Source organism: Malaya genurostris, chromosome 3 (genome assembly GCF_030247185.1).
Source record: "Malaya genurostris strain Urasoe2022 chromosome 3, Malgen_1.1, whole genome shotgun sequence".
NCBI lineage: Eukaryota > Metazoa > Arthropoda > Insecta > Diptera > Culicidae > Malaya > Malaya genurostris.
In genome coordinates this window covers 14,008,864-14,029,014 of record NC_080572.1, presented here as the reverse complement: position 1 = coordinate 14,029,014, position 20,151 = coordinate 14,008,864, and the positions used below count along the sequence as shown (strand labels likewise).

At 37.7% G+C, this 20,151-nt stretch overlaps 1 protein-coding gene across 9 annotated transcripts in view; it reads right to left on the bottom strand.

Annotated features, from left to right (window-relative positions):
* The window catches only part of LOC131439027 (RNA-binding protein fusilli), a 157,190-nt gene that overhangs the window by 121,000 nt on the left and 16,039 nt on the right, over positions 1-20,151 (bottom strand). For all 9 annotated transcript variants that reach the window (XM_058609513.1, XM_058609511.1, XM_058609512.1 and 6 more), the window contains exon 2: positions 18,667-19,678. In XM_058609513.1, coding sequence (XP_058465496.1) covers positions 18,667-18,795 — 129 coding nt within the window. In that variant the 5' untranslated portion in view covers positions 18,796-19,678. The remainder of the gene's footprint in view (positions 1-18,666; positions 19,679-20,151) is intronic.

Genomic DNA, 20,151 nt, shown 5'->3' with positions numbered 1-20,151 from the left:
ATTTCAGGTCAACAAAATTGGCCTAAACATTATCGTCTTCCATTTGTCGATATTTTAAGTAAATTCTATTAAGCTATTAGGACAAGTGTTCGGTTTAGGTTCGTATTTACAGTCCACTAAAATTATCTAGTATACACTGGCGGCCTCTAGGGATCATTTTCGGAATCACTGTATAGAGCAACGTAGAACTATCAACTCTGATTGGTACATAATCATTTCTTTATCAGAAGTTTTTGGAAAAACAAGGCATTCATGATATATACAGGGATGCCAGGTTCACAGATTTTCAATTTTCTGCACAGATTTAAAAAATGACACAGATTTTCACAGATTTTTTAAAATGATCGCAGATTTTCAGATTCTGGAATAAAGAAAGATTTATGAAATCGAGCACAGTTTAGCACCAAAAAGTACAGACCGGTAGAGGAAAAAGGTACAGAGCGTGTTTGTAGTAAGACCGTTTTTGCTCATCAAATTGATTTCGACCTGCTATTATGGTACGGGAAACGGGCACAGATTTTCACAGACAGGTTTTTGGCTTGATCACAGATTTTTGAAAAAATGACCTGGCTTCGCTGGATATATATCATGGAAATGCACCTAAATCATAGAGTCTCTTTGATTGATTATAAAAACGGAATTGTACCTGTATAATTTCAAGGATCTCGCCTTCTTTCACATCATCACTTATAAAACCACACTTTTGACATTGAAATTTCACCATTCATAACCCTGTTATTCTAAAGCCTAAGGTCAGGACCAAATAAAATTCGACTGCAGCATATGGAGTCATTGTAGAAAAGTCAGGTATAAGAAAATGTGTCATTTCTATGATAGCAATCTGTTGATGGAAAAGAGGCTTTATGCCAATTTGAGAGGAAGTTTCACAGAAATTAACTCCAATGGGTTGACCTTGCTCCTAAATATACAAATTAGATCTTCCATTTGAATCTAAGTTTTAGAAAATTGGCCAAGCTCTCCCACACACATTTTATATGAGAAAATCAAAACGGAAAGCGTCATGTCATCTGGTGAGTTTTTGCCTCAACTAACAGTTTGTTTTCTATGTACATTAACAACCACGTACAATAATGTAGAATAATATGCGCAGCGTTCATATGTTATGAACTAACAATAATTTATAAGAATGGATACACAAGTAACATACTTCTTGGGAGTGCATATTTTTAAGACATCATTTAAAACCCATCGAATGTCATAGACTGGTCAACCAGGGATCTCTAGTACGAAAACCTTTAAGGTTTACATATCTACAAGCGATAAATCCCCTGACACATTGGCACTCCTCCAAAGCTATTAGCTAATGTCAAAGATCAACACCGGAAGATTTAAAACACAACAAAACAGTGTGAACAATAATTCCTCAGTGCCCGCCGCATATTTGCGAAACCCTTTTGGAAAAGTTGTATTGTTTCCGTATGCATCTGTAATATCATTGTAGTACTGTTTCTAAATTTCATTTCTCGCTAATTCAAAACAGTGATATTCACGGTAGATCAATTAAATAATTGTAAGTCGCATGCATGCAAAAGCACCAATTTGAGACACACAATCTCAATAAACATCCAAACAAGGTGCAGATGTAGTTCCCAGCTTCCTTTACAACCTGGACAGGCCTGTCGAACAGATGATGCCGCTTAAATGCACCAGCGTATTCTCAAATCAAACAACCATTAAACATTTGCAAACCCATCATTAGCGTTATCTTCGATTATGCTAGTCGAACACTAATGTGCTTGCGAAGATACAACAGCACAGACTATTGCTATTCGTCGATGGTTGGATATGCTGTTTGAATGCAACTGAAACCGTTCATTAGCCGGTATATTCTTTTGCGAATAATTAAGTAACTGTGATGAGAGGTCAGAAAATAAAAAAAGAAGTGAAAAACAATTCGCAACTGTCAAATCAAGGGCCCGTAAGTTAAGAGGAGGGGGAGGATATAAAAAAAAGGATATTTTTCATTTGTTGCTTAAGTCGATAGATATGTTATCTGAGCAATAAATTGTAAAGTTTCAAAGCCGAACTACGAATATTTGTGGAAATATAGTGCGGTAAATTCATTCACGCAAAGCCATTCTTTTGAAGTACCTGAACTTTGAAGCGTGTTTTTTCGAGACGACCAAATAAACTTTTTATTAATTTTACTGGTATTCGGTTCTCGATCCCGGAAGGTACCCAAACAAGTATCGGAAATAGAGAAACTGAAAGAAGGCCAACACGAATTTAATGCACAAAAATTCAAATTAAAATAAACTTATGGTCCCATACAGAATTGGTGAATTTAATCCGATTCCGACTTCCAATTTTGAAATTACAGGGTGATGAGTTTTTAAAATTCAAACCGTCATAGAAGATGACGATACCAAAAAACCATCAAAGTTGGACTCAAAACTATTTAAATTTTTTCATCATACTAATTCATGGACATACGAACTATTATTCGTTATGCAGGTCTCTGAATACCGTTTCTGGAAGTACCATAAATAATGACAAAAGTTTCAAGGAGGAACTCACTTCTACATCTCATGGAATGCTTAATCGATTGCCGCACGTTTAGATTGAAAAGAATAATTTTAAGAATTCATGCAATTTCTATCATCGAATCGTCTTGCAGTTCCAACATTTTAAATACAATTAATTTAAAACGACGGTCATTAAAAAATTTTTATGAAAACTAAACACAACGCGAAAAAAACATATGCTGATTGATAAAAAAAAGTATCAACTCACTGTTAAGTGGTTTGAGCACGTTTTTGTTTCTGTACAATCAAATTAAGAAAAGGGATCATTTTTTCAGACGTTTCATAGAATGAAATGAAGGGCTGACATTATGCATTTCGAATCGAGTCTCTCGAAACAATTATTTTTGAAGTCGATTGGACTAAACTGCGACATTACGCATCGTTTTCGACCACCCGATCGAGATTCTAACATTGAAGTACTAGATTCCGACCGACGCGGTTTAAATTGTCCAATAAAAGTTAAAAACCCTAATCACGAAAAACACGAACCTATGAATTATTGTTTAGATATTTTCGATTGTATTTATTGGATTTTTTTAATGTGTGCTTGTTTATAATTTATCTATGTACTATTAAAGAATCAAATCAACGTGTTTATCACGAGATAGCAAGATGATGATGCTTTTGACATATTCGATATATTTTTAGCATATTTAGACACAATTTACTTGAACTGAACGATTGCTGATGGTAGAACCTTCCAAATATTTGTAAAAAAAAACAATATTCACGCATTGCCCAAAATATTTGAAACCTTCGGATACAATTTGAAGTTATTGATACACATACAAATTTTATTTCCATGATAAAACATGTGCAAACTGTCGAATACACTGATGTCTCTTTTTACGCGGAGGATAAGTACCGCGTAAGAAAAACAGCGCAAAATAACCGCGTAACTTCGGAAATCCGCGTAAAAAAACCGCGAAACTTCGAAAATCCGCGTGAAAAAAATTTGAGTGAAAAAAAAAACCCTGCAAAACCCACAGAAAATTTTTTATGCCAAATATCTTAGAAATGCATGAAACGTCCAGATCTGGTGTAATTCCAAAAAAAATTGTTTTTGAAAATATCGACTTTGACAAACGAAATTGAAATCTTGCTAAAAGAACGAATGGATCTAGATGTTAATGATGTAAGTGAGATTCAATTCAACAAGGCTTTTAACTCTGTTTACATTATGTTTAAATGTGAACGAAATGCAATTGCACGCTTCGGTTAACAACGAGGTGTCGAATATGACTAAGTTAAATACAAATTCCCTGTGGACATGGAGAAAGGTGCCATAGAAGTTTTCTACGATATCCGGAATGGCGTGCGAGTATTACGTGTGGGACTACATAAGGCAATTCTATCTTACGTCATTTGTAGTCAGGGTGGGAGGCGTCCTTGTACAACGTTGGTTACCTATGAGAATCAGCTGATTACATGCCAGTTTTGTGAACAACCTGCCTACTACGGCAAACCTTGCACTGAAAAGACATATTTAACCACCGGCATCTAGCGAATCCAGTACTCTTTGTTCAACAAACAAATATATTACAATAATCGATCAGTCTTCCCCTGCTAAAGCATCAGCTGTAAACTTTGTAAAACAAGACAACTCCGTTTCAACTAACATCAATTCGAACAGTATTACGGATGATTGAGAGACGTCCTGTAACAACGACTCCGAAAACACCAAAAGTACCAACAACGACGACGACGGAAAAATGGATGAAGATACTACTTGCGAGCCAATGGTCCCCAACCTATGGTGAATAGAAACGACAACTATTATGTACGATAAGAATCGACTTTCTAAGTCGGTTTATGGTATGGTCAAATTCCACAAAAATTATGTAATACCAAACATTTCTTTGTTTTTTGGCACACTGCACTATAATCGAAACATTCAAAAACGGTTCGAATAGTATTGAACTTAAACTATTTATGACACGCATATTTTGCCGGAACGAAAGAAAAGTGTTCTAGTTGTCAGTGGATAGTATTATGAATAAAAATATGTAGCCTTGTTCCACTTACACCAGAAATTTATAAACTTTTTAGTCGTTCTCCGTGGAATACTTCAGAAACATGCTTTTGCTTACCTCTTTCAGTAAGCATTGCAACATAACGTTCGATTGTAAAATACTGATAAAATTCTCAATTTTTGGAAATACTAAAATGTTAATGAGTGAAAATTTGCAAAAAATGTATCGATTGACCATTATGATTTGAATGAGACATGGTGTAACCATGACTAGTAAGTAAGCCATTAATATTCAATAAAAAACCTGTTCTAATTCACCTAGTAGTGTAATGATGCCTTCCTCATATCAATCATACTATCATACATAGTACTGTGGTATTCTTCAAAATAATTTTCTCCGATTCTTGAAAGAATAACTTGACCGTCTACTGATAAAAACTATCATTTGGGAAGAGTTGAGGTCGATTTAGAAAAAAATTTACGGGTTTTCGCCCTTTTCAGTGATGGTATACCATTTTTAACACATTTCACCCTATATTTCCGGATCCAGAAGTCGGATTCAGATGAAATTCAGGAATAACGTAAGGGACCGCAGGACCTTTCATTTGAATCTAAGTTTGAAGAAATCGGTCTATGAGAACAGTTAGAAAACATTTTATTCGTTTTTTTGCACATTTTACCCCATAACTCCGAAATTCAGGAATTTAGTATGGGACTTTCATTTCAATCTAAGTTTGTGAAAATCGGTTAAGTCATCTCCGAAAAAAGTTGGTGCACTTATTTTCACAATTTTTTGCACATTTTACCCCGTAATTTCGGAAGCGGAAGTTGGATCCAAATAATATCCAGGAATTTTGTATGGCGCACACACACACTGACATTTTGCGTCATTTTAAACACACAATAATATGATTCTTCAGATCAAAATCAATATTTTTTTAGAGATGTTCAGACATTAAATTTCAATAACTTAACTTTTTGTTGAATTGCGCATTTTTTTGTGATAAGATATTTCATTGTTGTATGCCTACAATCACATTAGTATTTTAGTTTCCGAGCTACAACGATTTGAAGAAAATACATTCGTTCATTTAAAAAATTAGTATTGTGCCGATTTGTCCATCGAAATTACCTCATGACCCGTATTTTGTTTTCTCTAAACTTTTCTCTTTCGTTCCCTCTCTCTTTGTGGTTAAAAACAATGAAATCATCTTATCCGGTAATGTGTTCATAAAATCGAAAGAGTTTTTGAATAGTTTCAAACATAGTGTCTATTGAGAACCAATTTTTCCTCTTCCAAATAAAATACTACCAAATAAAATACCTTACCCAAACGTTCAGTGAAAACATACTATGAACTATTATATTATTATATATTCATCTTGAAGAATGTTTTTTTTTGTAATACTTTACGTAACAACCAGAAACTTTATGTTGATAAGCAACATTTTCCAATCCATCCATACGTGCATATTAACAAACACTTCCATAAACACCAAATGCATGCCAGAAACACGCCCCCTGAATAATCTCCTCTAAACGGCAAACGGGACTAACGAAACAAATGAAACATATTTGCCTTGATTGGTCATCAAACTGCCAGTCAGCGACTGCGCACTTGTAACTTACTGCAGTGTGGCCATTCGGCAGATAGATCCCGCAATGGTCGGTTATGAATATGACGGACTGCAAAGAAGGCACCGCGTCCGTCTGTAGCCGACACTGAAAGGAAATCTACAAGAATAAAATTGACCCTAACGCATGATCCCACACGACTATGAGGGAAAGGAAAGCACCATTTTTCGAAGAAATAATTACCTTATCAACTGCAACGCAAATAGTTGTGCCTCTTGAAGAGATTTGAGCTAGCAGCGGCCATCGCGGCTCGCCAAATGAGATGGAGATGCGAATTAAATATTTGCGTTGAGTGGGGTTCGTGTCTGACGGTTCTTGTTCGACGCGAATGTTGTGCGTGTCGGAGTATCCCCCGGATGCGTTTTCGAAGCCACACGATATATTTTTTCATTCACTTAGAAGATAGGACTGTTTAAGAAATCGACTGTTACAAAACCAAACGGTTGACGTTATTTCCGACTCAAACCTCGAGAAAATATCTACAATAATATAGGCTTCTGATAACATTAATTAAGAGTTGCAGTTTTATGCAACACCCCTGTAACCGGGACAGATGATGTAACCCATCAGCAGCAGTCGGGTCATTTGAATCACTCTATTTATGATTGCCGACACCAACATGGAATAAATCGAGCGGCGCTCAGCAGATAGCATACCGAAGCTTCCCTGAATGCTGGCTTACGGCTGCTGTGGTGCATATGAAAATTCAATCCGTGACCCAATCAAGCGGAAAAGAGAAAATTATTCACGTTGCTAACTAGATTAATATCTGCACCCGAAGTGATATCGATATCACCGCGTGCTGCTAGTTCGGATGCAAACCAATATCATGCTTGTCATGAAGTAGCTGAATAAATAGGTTGCAAATATACAAAATACAATCCTGCTTCAAAGCAGATTCCATAGCATAGTATTTGGATATCACAAGCCTGTTTCGGGTAGGTAAAATAGTAACACCGAAGAACTACAAATCGATACGAAACATTACATTCTGTTAAAAATTAAAAGTTTCAAAAATATTCGCGTAAACTTTTTCTGTCATAATTTTGAACGATAATAACTCAATCATTTGTTGATGGATTGATATAATTCAACAACCAATTGATTCGGAAACATTTAACTCAAACATGTATGGCAACGTCGTTTCAGTATTTCACTAGCACACTATTGAAAAGTTGGTTTGAATCGACTTATGTTTTCACGAGCCAACCACAGCATGCCATCATGATGTCATCCGTTTGATTTCTCTCACACGGTCGACGGTTTCGATAGTTGCTTTACATCTCGAATTTTATTTAGTAGTAACTCTGCTTCGGTTGCTATAGGGGGTTTCGCGTCATGCATAAAAAAATACCGCATCGTTCTCCTTACTATGAATCTTCGAACAAAGAGGAATCTAGAAATGTATGCCATTTTACAGTTTTCACTTCAGTTGCTGGCTACACAGTTAAATATCTCGGTGAATAGTTAATGGATTTGTCACATTCATCTTGATTCGAAAGCGTTAATTAGAAAATGGATGTATTTATCGACGGGTCGTGTGCATACTGGAGTCTCCAATTACGTGCGAAACGGTGGCTTGCAAATGAATTCAGTTCAAAGTTGTGTTATGAATATAATCATTGATACTTCTTTTACATTAAATGTGAACGATGGGGTTGCAGAAAACGCAGTAGTTATAGAGTAAGCTTAGAATTACTATAATTTTAAACGCTTCTAACCATGTGATTTGCAGATGGATTTATATTATTTCTCGATGAACATTAGATTAGGTTCTAAGTGCAAATAACAGATTCTCTTTGTTCACTTTCTCTTTCGATTTCGAGAACTAGACAACTTATTCTCCGGACGGCGCTCGTGTTGACATCGTATCGTTGACATCGGTAATATTGCCATCCAAGAGTCATGAGCTTGATCTGATTTACCTTAATACCTACCAAAGCAGTTGCCGATTGCGAATTCCATCTCGGCACTTATTGTGAAAGAATTTAGATTTTCGCTCACGCAAACGTTTGAAGACTCTGCACACGGTAGTCACATTCAACGATTTCGGAGATGTGCAACCTGATCACTTTGGATTTTCAACGTGGGTGCTCAAAATTAATTTTCTTCTTTCGGATTCCATCGGTAACAACTCTTTTAAATCTTAAATCCCAACTAAAAGAAAATAATCTGGTATAAGAATCGATCGATCGCGTGGAGCATTCCAAAAAATAGGATATTTTGTGCTAATCGTAGACTTGTTTTCAAGATACAGTTGTTAAGACTCGTCAATAAAAGACTTGGCTATTATTCAGTTGAGAAATAAAGATAAAAATAAAGAAGTTTTCGATATCAATTGGTAAATAAGAAAGAAATCAAACGCAAAGTATCTTTACCAGACGAATGATAGAAAATAAACTATTGGAAATGGCTCGATAGAATATGTTGATAGTTGCTCGCATCACAAGGTTACTGAGGGTAAAATTAGAAAATAAAACCAGACCACCGTGGTTGCTTTGAAATCAGGTTTCCTTGTACCTCCTGGTATAGTAGTTTCACGAATCGGAATAAGTTGCTGGTACTAACCCTGCTTTCGGAGAACACCTTTCCCAATTTCATTCATCCATCATTTCGAAATTGTATTCCGTTGGATAATGGTACAAATGACAGCTTCATCTTCATTTTATAATTTCATGGTTATGTATCAGTAGCCGTCTGACCAAATCTAAGATATCAAAAAAATGAAACACTATCGAGAAGTCAAATAATTTCGTCTTGATTACGGCTAACAAGCTATGGTTAACCTACCTATCAACATTCACTCCGAAGGAATTCCGAAAGACTCGGTACTCGCTGAGAGTAAGTCATAACAGTAAACGATAGGGAAAAGTTTTCTCTTTCGTCTGGTGTTAAAATTAATACTCTATTTTTCATAGTTCGCCTGCAATTTCTTTCAAAAGTGGTGGATGGTGAAAGGTGGTTCATTGGCCGTTATCACAAAAAAATGATTGGTTTTATCATGTCAATCAAAAATTGAATAAACCTACAATACAGAATGAACTGTTTCTTCTGAAATAATCAACTGGAATGACTTTTATTGTCTCCCAAAGCAACCGAATTTCATTAGGCGAGGAAGCGATGGTAGAAGGTCGAAACACCAGACTAATTTCACACTTGCCTTGAATAGTGAGCAAAAATTTTCTAGCCTTTTAAGAATATTGTATTGATCAGGCGCGGCAACTATGGGGGGGCAAGGCACTTTTTGCCCCCCTTAAAAGATTTATTGGAGGGGCCATGCCCCCCCAATATTTTGACAACTGGAATAAATATTAGAAAATTTGCTAGAGATATCTTATGATATAACACTTTTTTCTGTTATCCCCGTAGTTGGTCTCCGTTATCCTTCATATTTCTTAACTAAATTACTAAAATTTTATAACTAATATACTACAATGTGAAATGTGCTATACTTTACCACTTTCGAATATTGGTTATTACTGGAATAGTAGGAAAAATGTTCGTGATTTTTACTTGGTTGCTTTTTATTTGCTTTAACCTCGCCGTTTCTTTTAGAAAAATTCTTTATATATTGCAAAGTTCAATGATCTGTAGTAATAATTTTTTGTGCCCCCCAAATATTTCATGGAACTTACCGCCCCTGGTATTGATAATATTATTGAATTTTGTTGGCAAATTTTATTTTTGTTTTCAAATTTTTTACAGTGCTACGAAAACGTCAACTCATCTGTATTTGCGAGTAATTCGGAAATTACATGCGTAAAACTTTTAATAAAAAACTATCCATGTTCCATGTACGTAGTAATGTAATCAATTGCATCAGGTGCTGTTTCAAAGAATACTTTTCCACATCCATGGAAAAATTGTGGGCGCTAATTTAAAAAAAAAATAGAAGTCATTTACCGGTTATGCTGAGCAATCAAGGTTCTAGTCGGCACGCGTGTAGACTCTGCCACCATAGAGAGCAAACTCCAAACGGAAATTCCAATACCAATGTGTACTTCGCATATGTATAAGCTTCCCAAACGCCTCTAATCGCTTTCCAGCTCCGGACCATGATTGCCAAACTATCAATTATCGCATTTACTTACTCGAGCGTTGGATACACGATAAACGGCCACCGGAATGCTTCTGCAAAAGAAAACCAAAGAGCTCGTTCCATATGCTCCTCAGAAAACGAATCGATTTCTAACGTCCTCCAACGCGACCCATAGGTTCCACACCGAAGGATAGGTTAGATGTTAGGCTTTGGTTATTGTGCCGCTTTCAATTCGCTATTGCCTACTTGAGTAGGTGCGAAATTGAAATGACTAATGTACGAATAATAACGGGATTCCAACACCATTCTCAATTCGTGCTAATTTTCTGTTATTTTTAGCAACAGCATAATTTAGGAAGCCTAGTCTGTTAGTCATGAAAACTTCAATCAATACAGACATTTAAACGATTACTTGTATAAGCTCTTCATCACGTGAAGCTTCATTAATGCCCAAAACCCTTCTCCGATCAAACACTCTCACGTGTAAACAAGCCCCTGTTCGAGTCCTTGCTTTGAAACATATCAAAACAACATAAATTGAGGGTTGATTCCACGTATTTCCCAAATCAAAACGCAACTCTCGCATGAGTCCTATCTGCACTCGACGCCTATCAGGCGCATTTTTTCTCTTCGGCTTTGACTGAGATGCTATTTGAGCATGTTTTGGTATGACGGATTCGGCAAAATTTGTTGATCGGTCGCAATGATACATAAATTTGGATTATTAATTATGTCTACCTTATGACGAATAAGAAACACTTTTAAATCTTCGTATTTCCGGGCCCCCTGAAAGAATCCGGGCCCGGGTGGATTCCCCCCTAAAAAATACGGATAGCGTCGCGGCGACTTGAACCGAGAATCATTGGATCACAAAGTACGTCCGTTAATCGACTAAACGACTTGATTCCTATAAATCACCTTAAGATATCTTTGTAAAATCGAGGGGAATTCTGCTTTGGAACTGGTCTCATTTGGCTAAGGAAACCTATGAATAGAAACATTTGTTAAACTGTAATTCCAGAACCAGAAGTTGGTTCCAAATAAATTTCATGTCATTTAGGGGTTAGCCTTATTTTGTGCTGAGAGTCATATCGTCGAAAGCCATTTTTCCGAAGATCGAATCTTTCAATTGTCTAAATATCGTAATTGGAACTGATTTAAAATTAAGACAAATGAAAGATGATGGTGTTTACGCCCGTTTTTTTTACCTTTAATCGTACTTCTGAAATTACTCATATTTAAAATAAAGGTATACATTTGTTTCCCGCGTTTAACCCAGAAAGACTACTCTCTTGAATATTTTTTAGATTAATCCACGATCCTTTGGGAACTCCGCTCTGCCCAAGAAAACTTTCTGCCATTATTAGCATTAGCATCAAATCATTTGCTTTGGTGTTTCAACCAGACTTTTTTGAAACATTTTCCGTTAAATGAGTTCAAATGAAAAATCATCTTATGCGGCTTCGCCATATCGTTTTTGTTTGTGTGCAAAGAAACCTAACTTTAATTAGACCGTTCAAACGATGCGGTAACAGGTTTGTAAGTGAAAGGTCACGACCAACTCAGTTGGTATCGTCGTTGCCGCGATGCCATCTTGGCTTCGGTTGTGTGACTGTGCCACATCAAATATCCAGAAGACACAAAAACAAGTAAATATTTTTGATGGATAGCCAAGATTTGGAATTTTCTAAGTAATGATGTGATGTATTCGAAATAACCATTTCGGCGAAATGATGGGCTCTTTTTGTATTTAGGACACATGACTTATCGTACTTAACAGCTATAGTCCTGGGATGTCCTTTGCTGTAAGCATACGTCTCCACATAACTCGGTCCATGGCTGCTCGTCGTCAGCCACTCAAGGCACGGATGCATCGTAGATCGCCCTCCACTTGATCGATCCACCTTGCTCACTTCGCTCTTCTTCTTGTTGTCCCAGACGGGTTAGATTCAAGAAGCATTTTCACTGGGCTGTCATCCGATATCCTATTGAAATGTCCAGCCCTGTCCGTACGGTGGGTGGTTCTCCTAACAGATGATGCAATTCGAGGTTCTTACACCGTCTCCACGGTCCTTTTTCCATCTGGATTCCGCCATAGATGGTAGACCTTTCTTTCGAAAACACTACAGGCATCGTCATTTAGGGGTTAGCCAAATTTTGTGCTAGGGCAAGGTTTCGTGTCACAATATCAATATCGTCAGCGAAGCCAAAAAGCTGTACGGACTTTCGGAATATCGTAGCACTTGTATCGATCCTCGTTCTTCGAATCACACCTTTCAAAACAATATTAAACAAGAGACGGGGCCCTCCCCTAGATTTGAAAGGTCTCGAGAGTGTCCTAGATACTAGGACATAATCGCCCTTATTCTGAATAACGACGTATTAATTTTTCGATCGAATGTGGTTCGATCGAATCATAGCTACTTTTGATTTTGCTAGCGTTATGGGGAATACAAATGAAATGCGAGGGAAAAAACGATACGACGTTATTCAGAATAAGGGCGAATATGTACATCACTTTATCTATTGTTGTTTTGACCAATCGCGTCAATTTATCCAGTAAATCCCACTTGGTACGGTCCTACGTATTCCTTAGCTATTGTTGATAGACGACAGCAAAGGATTTAGAGAATACCTTGTAAGCGGTGTTCAGCAATGTGATTGCGCGTTAATTGCAACGATCTAGCTTATCATCCTTTTTTGATATGGGACATACCACTTCTTGTGGTAGAATCTCCTACTCTCGAATCTTAGAAATCATCCAGTGCAGCGCTCTAGTCAGTGCCTCTCCTCCATGTTTGACAAGCTCGCCTGGAAATTGGTCATTACCCGCGGCTTTTTTGTTCCTTAGCTTACCGATCTCCTCACTTATCTGCGATTAGGTGTTGGGAATCTGCCATCGGCTGAGCGTGAACCAAGATTGATTCCTGCGTCGTTTTTTGTATCTTGCGCTTCGCCATTCAGATGCTCGTCATAGTACTGCCTCCACCTGTCAATCACCTCACGTTCTTTTGCCAGAAAGTTACCACTGGTGAGGCAACCCAATTTGATATAAAGGTTATTTGGCAAATGGCTATTTGGTAAAAAAGTTCAATTGGTGTAACAGTCGTTTGGCATAAAGTTTACAAATCTTTGGTACAGAGATGGTCGTTTGACATAACAGATAAACATGTTGCTTGATACAACTTGTTTTAACTTAACGGACTTAACTGAGCCCCTAGCTTTGGGTAATCCGGGTCAACACACCCGCAACTAGATAGAGGTGATTTCTGCGGGGCGACGACAGAATATTTTTCTAGCAATGGGTGAGTTGCTTAAATAAAAATGATAGTGTGCTTTTTACTACAGATTAAAAAAAATAGTGCTATTTCACCTAATGTTCACCTTTGCAAACCATCACTCGATCAAAACACAAACGATATTGCGGGTCCAATAATTATTATGACAAATGACATTATGCCAAATGACCATTAAGCCAAATGACTATCATGCCAAATCAATTTATGCCAAATGGTATTGTGCCAAATGATCTTATGCCAAACGGGCAGCCCCACCACTGACATCTCTGCACATTTCGGCGTGTGACCTCTACGTGGGCAGTTCATCAAAGAACTTTCGTGTATCAATTGCGCGGCACAACTGTTCCATCGCGTCGCGATCTTGGTCTTCCTGGTGGCGCTTTTTCTTCAGGTGCTCCCTTCGTTTCTCGTGTGCTCTCGTGCGGTATTGCAGCATCTTCACCCTTACAGTAATACATGTTGTTTATGAAGAGCAACGATGCAGAGTAGTCGTTGTTTGTTTAACTTCCATCAATCAGGTTAGTGCCAAGCTATTATATTCTATTCTAACAGCAACACTTGTCGACCCATTCGACGCAACTCAAGTCTGGTACAACGAGACCTGTGATTGCATGTGAATGATTAAAGTGTATATCATTTACCTGGTTACTAAAAAGCACTGACTATTATCCAAGTGCACATTAAGTAGCATGGTCATTCAACACCTCTGCCAACAGTGGCAATATTGTCGGTACTACCCAAGCCGAAACAGAATTCCAACTTTGGTCGAAATAGCACCTATCCGAATCAACATCCGGAGCTGAAAGTTGCGAAACACGAAGCCAATGAAACAATAAATCAAAGCAAACACCCAAGTTTTTTTTTGTTTGCTCACCTTATGGCGCACTGAGAACTAGCTAAGCTAAGCTCCAACGGGCAGTCAGACGTCAATCAATCGACAAAGAAATTGTTCACTTGAATAACAGGAAGAAACAGTTTCCACTTATTTCAGACAAATTGATGAATGCCCGATAGACTAGAGCAAATGCAAGCAGTTTTGTTTGACAAAACCGAGCAGTGATGAATTACGGTCATGAATAACGCTTAGACGATGAGTTAACCCGTCAGTTCGAAAACTGACGCATATTTTCTTCTACTCGTTGAAAATGATTAGCTCCAACATTGACTTGCAATATTGCTGAATAGCGAAAGATGGAAGCTTAATTGTATGCAGATAAAACCAAACAAAACAGTAAAATGCACTTGTGCCCAACTAGGATTCTTCAATATGGTGCTCACACGCGAGATGAGACGGGTGTTTCGGTTGTTTTGTGTTTTAACGTCAGCAATAATTCCGTAAAATCATTGAGTGAGAAGTTTTATTTCGATTGAAAATTTTAACTTCGAGATCATTTGCCTCGTATCAAAGAAAAACTATATGACCTTATGAATGGGATTGGGTGCTCATGTAGATTTTTCACCTTGCCCATCATGCTATATCCGCTCCCACGTGCAAATTTTTAGGGTATATTATTCGGAGTTCAATACTAAGATCTCACAGCGCCCGAAAGACGCGAATTAGGTCAATAAACTGAAACTGCCCAAACTGATAAATTAGCACCAGTGCTGAATTCCAATATCAGGTTACATATCTAGGGAATGGACTGGTAAATCAGTGATAGCATCTTTCTCATACCCGTAAGCTGATTATTTTGAGTTTTATTTTTCGAAGTGTCAAGCAATAAACTTTTCAATAGTACAAACGTAATTTAACCAAACTAGTCTCGATCTAGAAAGTGTAAAATGGTAGTATCGTAACCACGTTCCACCAAAATCATGAATGTAGCTAATCAACAGTCAAATCATTTAAAAAAGCCTATGTTTCAGTCAGTTTTATTTTGACACTGCCATGATAATTGACGTAAACAATGCCAACATTTACGACCAAAATGCAAAAAAAAACGAACGAACTGTTAGTTGTATCTGCATTTCTTCCATAAACAGGACAGAAACAACCACAAACGAATAAGAGAAAGATGACACAACAACTGGTTACTAAATTGAAATATTTCGAAGACATTCACGGCGCTAAAAGTTCAACATAAAAAATACCACAGCGACGACTCGCTTAGTTTCTCAACTGACGCATCATCCCATTCAGTGGCAAAGTTAGGATAGCTCAAATGTCGTCAGTTTGACGAAAGACTGTAAAACCGAACCAGGTCCAAAGGTCGATGCAGTAAACAGTTCGGCGGAAGAGTATGACTTGCGTTTTTCGATTCGCGTTATGGTAATGATTAGCAAACAAGCGGAACGGCCGCGCATCGATTAACCAAACAGTCAACCTTTCCCGATGTGTTCAGTTCATGGCAATTGCTTCGATCAATATTTTAACTGGATAGAAATACCGACACCGAACGGATTACCAGTTCCAATGGCAGCAGGTACTGGCTTTACGAGGGCTGTCTCTTAGTGTTATATAAATTAGAAAAAATCCAAATAATTAAAAAAACAGAGTATATTGTTGTGCCAAAACAATTTCCTCGAATTCATATAGCACAAAATAAGTTTAAACTACACGGACGGTAACGCTTTTCTTAGAATTACAGTTTACGCCTTTACTTTGGTACCATACGCAACCACGTAGTGGTCAAAATATCTCATCATCATCACCATCAGCAGAAGAACTCAGTAGCATTCTAAATACCACCAGTAGTCCTACAGAAGTTACAAAAAGCTACAATCATTATTCGCCTCGTCAATAGACGGATATCAAGGAAATATATAATTAGGCACAGCATCCACAAAGGCGATCGGCAAACGTGGCGGAGAGAACAGGTAGCCGGCTGTTGAAAACTCTTTTCCGCCAAGAGCTCACGAACGAAAAGATACACGAATGAAAATTAGTTTAAGCTTATGTTGCAAGCTAGATTTTTTTTTTGTTTTTCGGGTGAATGATAATTAAAAAGAAACAATTCCGGTGCAGTGTAACGCGATTTCTCACAATTCACACTATCGTAAAAATCATTCATGACTTGTTTTCAGAAGATTGTATTTATTAAATGATCGTCCGATTGAGTCAAATGCGTGAAGTTTGTTTTTTTTTGGGTTCTTCAAAATTTACACTTTCTTAATCAGAATAAGAAAAAAAATAAGCAGTCGTGTACAAGATACTACGTCTAACCACGAAAACATTGAAAATGCAAATTCGAATCAGTAATATTCAAAACATGTGAACAAATTTGATTCAATTTCACGATAACTTAGTTCCAAATATTTTCCAATTTCCATTACGTACCCAGACTAATGTTTTTATGCATACATCATCGTGCTATGAATTGTCGAGAATTGGTAGCATGAGGAAAAATTCTTCGTCGACAAAAGTGCTCTCAAGCTTATATATCATACCTCCCCGTGTATCTATGATTGGATTTGGTCAAAAGGCCTTCGTCGATTGGATGCTAGTAGCAGGGTGAGAGGATGCGAATCGGTTTGTATGTTATAGCCCATATAATAAAGACTGTACTTAAAATCAATGCAACACTTTCTCGGATTATAGATAACTTTTTATTGGATGGGTTGATGAAATTTTGGGAAAAAGTAATATAGAGTGAAATATTTACATGTGCCAAATTCCGTTACAATCTCCCAAGTGATCATCGATATACCTTCCAAACAAAAAGTGCTCCAACAACAACAAAAATGCGTGTTTGTGTGAAATCCAAGTCAGTCGCACAGGTGACCCAGATGTACCCGTGGCGAGCTGACAGCGGAACAAAACCGAAGAAATGCAATCATGTGATCGCATGGAAGATGAGGGATTACTTCAAGCACAATCCGAACCTTTAAATCCGGAAGGCCAAACCGATTTTTTTTTGTGCCGAAGAAGGCGAATCCGACAAACTCGCCAGAGCTTATCCCAATAGAAAAATTTTGAGTGATTATAAAAGGAAAACTCCGGAAAACAAGAAAGTATTCAAAAACGACAAAGTGTAAGAAAGATGGTGCAAGTGTTGTATAGAATTTGTTGCGTGATGTTAAGTTCATGGTGCAAACATTTTCCCTAGGAGAGGAGGTTTGAGAAAATTTGTTTTGAAGTGTCTTGGAAAATTTACAAGAGGCAACTGCAATTAAGGTATTAGGGACAATTAAAGCAAGATACCCGGATGGACGACACAATGTATGTAAAATAGGATTTTTGGTTACTTCCCAAACAAACATTTTATATGGTTAACTTCTCTCGCCCGGCAAACAAAACACCATTTGCACGGTGGGGATTTTTGGATGAGTCAATGAAAACTGAAACTGAGCACCAATGAATCTGTTGACGATTAGAAACAACTTAATGCTTAAAACGGAAATTCGAATCGAATTACATGAAATTGTTTGGATTGTCACTAGTCAAACTAATGTTTTAAAAATATATGTGCGCCCGACAGCCCGGCAAGTAGCTCTAGGCCCGTCCAGGTGGTGACCCAACGGGTTGCAGAAAATGCTTTACTTATAGAGTAAGCTCAGAATTATCGTAATTATTATAAACACATTATTTACGAACGGAATCCGAAGTTCGCAAAAAATATAAAATTCTAAAAAAATCATTATCGATTCTTTATTTGTTCTTAAATCGATGTGTTTTTTTTACTGAATGTAAAAAAAACTTATTTCCAAAGCGACAAATGTGCTTCTGAATAAATAAAAAAAAGAACTGTCAATCTTCATTGCACTAAAAAAGTTTGTGCAAAACGACGCCTAGAAAAAAGAACACATATTAAATTTGTTCTGTGCAACGTCTTTCTGGTGATATTCTCTTACTTTACACCCACAATAGCTAAAATATTGTGTGGTACTGACATTTTTCGTCCTGGACATCTTATGGTGGCGAAAGGGTTAAACAGAATAGCCAAATTAAAAAAAGGAAAAATCATTTCATCAACTTCACAGCTAGTTTACCTTATATTAACATCGAAACAGACACAAAATTTAGATATAATATTGTTCCATTACCCACGAAACAAACATGCAGTTTTCACAGTAATTGAAGAAAGCCAAAAAATGAACAACAAAAATTTGTATAATTGTGATTTCGAAGAGCAGATTTGTGACGCTTTGCCAACAAATCTGGCCACAGCCTTACATCTACCCAGCACCCGTCGATAGATCACATCATCAACCCGGAATCAGAAGTTTACTACTTACATTATTTGTTTGCACATCGATGATTACGTAAATCAGCAGAACAATTTCCTTCTCATCGGAGCCAAGTGCCGCACCGTTATAGCCGCTCGTTGCCACATACAGTGACACCACATGTCCTGGAGCCAGCATCTTGGACAACCACTTTTAAACCAAGTACCCGGACTGGGTAAATCTGATCGACCGAACGCGCACAATGTTGACCAATCAAACGATGAATACGACGACGACGGTGAGGACTGCGGCGACGGGGAGCGACGCACCCGTACGTTGGGGTATTCAAAAGGCCCGTTTTTTCGTGAGGTAATTCCTTGCTTTTACCACTTCTCACACCACTCCGTCAAGTACGCCGTTAGGAATGAGGTTGCTTTGCGAGCTTTTCTTTTCACCTGATTTTCACCGAAAATCACAACAGTGCGAGACTCGAAGATGGACGAACGAGGAAAAAACAACCTTCAAAACTTTATCTTATTGCTTTGCAGCCACCGCTTTCCTGGTGATTGTTTTACCACATCAAACTTATTGCAGGTCCCAGAGAACAGTAGACCTTTTTTTTGGTCACTTTGCTCGAAATTACTTTCCTTTCTTTCGTTTCTCGCGCTGAATGGAGCGAAAATCAAAGAATTTATCAGTTAACTTGTGCCTTACGAATGTTGGAAATTAAATTACACTTGAACATTCCTGCGATTGCAATCACCTATGTCATTGGATCGAACAAAACTCGCGTCGAAATTCTCAGTTGGATTCCAGACCCAACCGTGGTTTCCAGTATGTATTCAGTACAACAGAACGGTGTTAAAGTTCCTTATGTTATGATGGTAAATAAGCTCTATCGTTACGGCTATTACTTGCTGTTCACGCAATATCACTGACCGGACCTACGTGGGCACGGGCGCTTGTAATGAGTGATTGTTCCTAAATAAATATTTTTATCGTTAACCGCCGCTACCGCTGAAGCGAATGCTAATCGTTCTTCTCACGCGTGTGTATTACAGCCGGTGACCTGGAACTTTATCTGTAAAATAGAAGAAAAAACAATAACTATGATTAGTGAAAAATAATGATTGGCAATAATCGGTGAGGTACTCCGTGCCAAACGCCGACGAGAGAACTCAACGTTTGGCATGAGGCTGGTACACGAAAAAGCTTGACTAGTCTGTGAAGCTAACGAACGAATGAACAGCCAAAGTTCGGAAAAGGAAAAGCCCACCCCATTGATTCAGATTTAGATAAGCTCGATTGTGTGCGGTTGGGGATCTCATCTGCTTCACGGACGCAACTTAGTTACTGATCGAATCTCACTAATAATAATGAGTTGAAACGAGCATTGCCATGGCGAAACTGTGAAAAATACTGATTACATGTTGAAGCTTAAGTTATCCATCATATTCCTGTTCGGCTACACTCGTGCAACAACGGCTAGTTACTTTGTGCTGTGGGTCTGAGGCAGGAGTTAGTCGTTTCGGGAACAAGCCGAAAGCATACAAA